Source organism: Apodemus sylvaticus, chromosome 12, assembly GCF_947179515.1.
Source record: "Apodemus sylvaticus chromosome 12, mApoSyl1.1, whole genome shotgun sequence".
Lineage (NCBI taxonomy): Eukaryota > Metazoa > Chordata > Mammalia > Rodentia > Muridae > Apodemus > Apodemus sylvaticus.
In genome coordinates this window covers 70,371,304-70,373,738 of record NC_067483.1, presented here as the reverse complement: position 1 = coordinate 70,373,738, position 2,435 = coordinate 70,371,304, and the positions used below count along the sequence as shown (strand labels likewise).

At 43.3% G+C, this 2,435-nt stretch overlaps 1 protein-coding gene across 1 annotated transcript in view; it reads left to right on the top strand.

Annotated features, from left to right (window-relative positions):
* LOC127697459 (dimethylaniline monooxygenase [N-oxide-forming] 3) overlaps positions 1 to 1,851 on the top strand; it is a 19,844-nt gene extending 17,993 nt beyond the window's left edge. Inside the window, exons 7-8 of the mRNA XM_052200629.1 lie at positions 714 to 786; positions 1,509 to 1,851. Coding sequence (XP_052056589.1) covers positions 714 to 786; positions 1,509 to 1,851 — 416 coding nt within the window. The remainder of the gene's footprint in view (positions 1 to 713; positions 787 to 1,508) is intronic.
* The last annotated feature ends 584 nt before the right edge of the window (positions 1,852 to 2,435 follow it).

The following is a 2,435-nucleotide window of genomic DNA, read 5'->3' as shown; positions in this document are numbered from 1 at the left end:
TCGCAGAGGCAGGACAGCCTGAGTTCAGAGCCGCAGAAGCCATGTAAAAATCCCAGAGATGTCAGAGCATGCCTGCAACGCTACTTCTAGGGGCAGTGGGCAGACACAGGAGAGCACCTGGGACTTGCCAGACAGCTTGTCTAGCCAGTTGGTGAGTTTCATGTTCAAAGACAGACACTATCTCAAAACCTGAGTTAGAGAATGGCACTTGAGGATGACCTCTGACCTCCACTCATTCTTCATCTCCTTTATCTCTGTGTTTCTCATCTCTTGTATATCTCTGTCTCTCTGTCTTTCTGTCTCTGTATGTGTGTATGTATGTATGTATGTGTCTATCTATCTATCTATCTAACTATCATCTATTTTTCCCCCAAGACAAGGTTTCTCTGTATGGCCCTGGCTATCCTGGATCTCACTCTGTAGACCAGGCTGGCCTTCAACTCAGAAATCCACCTTCCTCTGCCTCCCAAGTGCTAGGATTAAAGGTGTGTGCCACCCCCGCCCGGCATAATATCTATCTTATGCTATACACCCCCCCACACACACATGTGCAAACGGGTATACACATACTTCATTCACACACACACACACATACACACACACACACGTGAACACACACACACAAATAATAAATACTTTTAAAGATGACAATGTATTGTGGTTCATAATCTGCTGAGAAGAAAGAAAACACCAGACCTTTCCTTGTTTTTCAGGAACTTGCATTTTGCCTTCTGTAAGCGACATGATGGATGATATTGATGAGAAAATGGGGAAAAAGCTCAAATGGTAAGGTTACCCAGGATAATGTAGATCTAGGATCCACATCAAGAAATCAGAATCTGTCAATTTTCAAAACTGATTTTGTCTTAGATGATCCTTAAGGATATCAGCAGAGTCACACTCTGACATCCAAGAATCATTGGTGAGGCTTTCTCGCCTGCCACTGCATTATGTCCTACTAAGTACAAAGTGCAGAGTGAACAAGAAGACTGAGGATCCCTGTCACATCCTCATTCTTACCCCTGTCTTCTGCAGCACCTCTCAGAAAGGACCACAAATGAGATGAACTCAAAGGAATAGGGGAAATGTAGCAAAGCAGAATTCTCTTCTCTAGCCCAGAAATCTTGCATGAGGTAGACAATACTTCAAGGAAATGCTTGACGTATTAAGTTTTAAGTATTAGGTATTAAGTGAAAACGACTACTCAGCTGCAGGAGAATGCACCTAGAACCCTGGACTCCATCCCTGGTTCTGTCACTAATCAGCTCAAGGACTAGGAATGAATAATTCCACTTGAGCAAGAGACAATTTTCCATTTGATAACAGGGGCAAAAATGTTCTCCACTGCACTGTAGTATTGGGGAATTCCCAAGTGAGATATGAAATATTATCTTCAATAACACAAGAGAATAACAACTGCCCCTAATGGGAAGACGTGAGTTGCCTTCCCTGTTCTCATTCCTGTGAAGCCTGGTTATCACAGACTGTCTCTCCTCTCCCATCTCTAGGTTTGGCAATAGCACCACCATCCAGACAGATTACATCGTTTATATGGATGAACTGGCCTCCTTCATTGGAGCAAAGCCCAATATCCTATGGCTGTTTCTCAAGGATCCCAGGTTGGCCATAGAAGTGTTCTTCGGCCCTTGTAGCCCCTACCAGTTCCGGCTGGTAGGCCCAGGGAAGTGGTCGGGAGCCAGGAATGCCATCCTAACGCAGTGGGACCGGTCCCTGAAGCCCATGAAGACACGTGTCGTTGGTGGCGTTCAGAAGCCTTGCTTGTATTCCCATCTGCTCAGGCTCCTGGCTGTCCCCGTCCTGCTCATTGCTTTGTTCCTTGTGCTGATCTGATCATGAGTCCCTCTAGAATTGTCTGAGAGTCACTGATAAGAACCAGACAAGAACTTTGCTATTTAAAAATTAAGATTTTCACACCTCTCCCTTCCCTGTTAAGATCATTGGCCAGAACTGTAGATGTTAATTAGTGAGCAAAATTAATGTTCTTCTCTGGCCTTATAAATAAGACCCTTTCAGAATCGTGCTGCTCTGCAGAGGGCAGAAGTCATTTCTCTTTAAGTTCCACCAACAACTTGTAACAAGAATGGTATTTTTATGGACAACTTGTATCATCTCTTGAAACAGTTGTACATGATTCATTTTCTCTTTTAAACAATGCTTGAAAGATATACTTCAGATCCGGACAGTGAATGAAGTAGAGCATTTAGAATATGATCTTCTTGGGCTGCTTCTATAAACTATTTGTGAGGTTGAGCAAAGTTGGACTATTACATTCTATTTTTATTTTATTTATAATGCTCCAGCCATTATCTCTTGCTCCCTAGCAATGAAGTTTATGTTGTGATCATAAAAAGAGAAAGAGGTTAGAGAATATGGTATACAGTGGTGTGGGGGAAGAGGGTGCCTCAGCAGGCCCA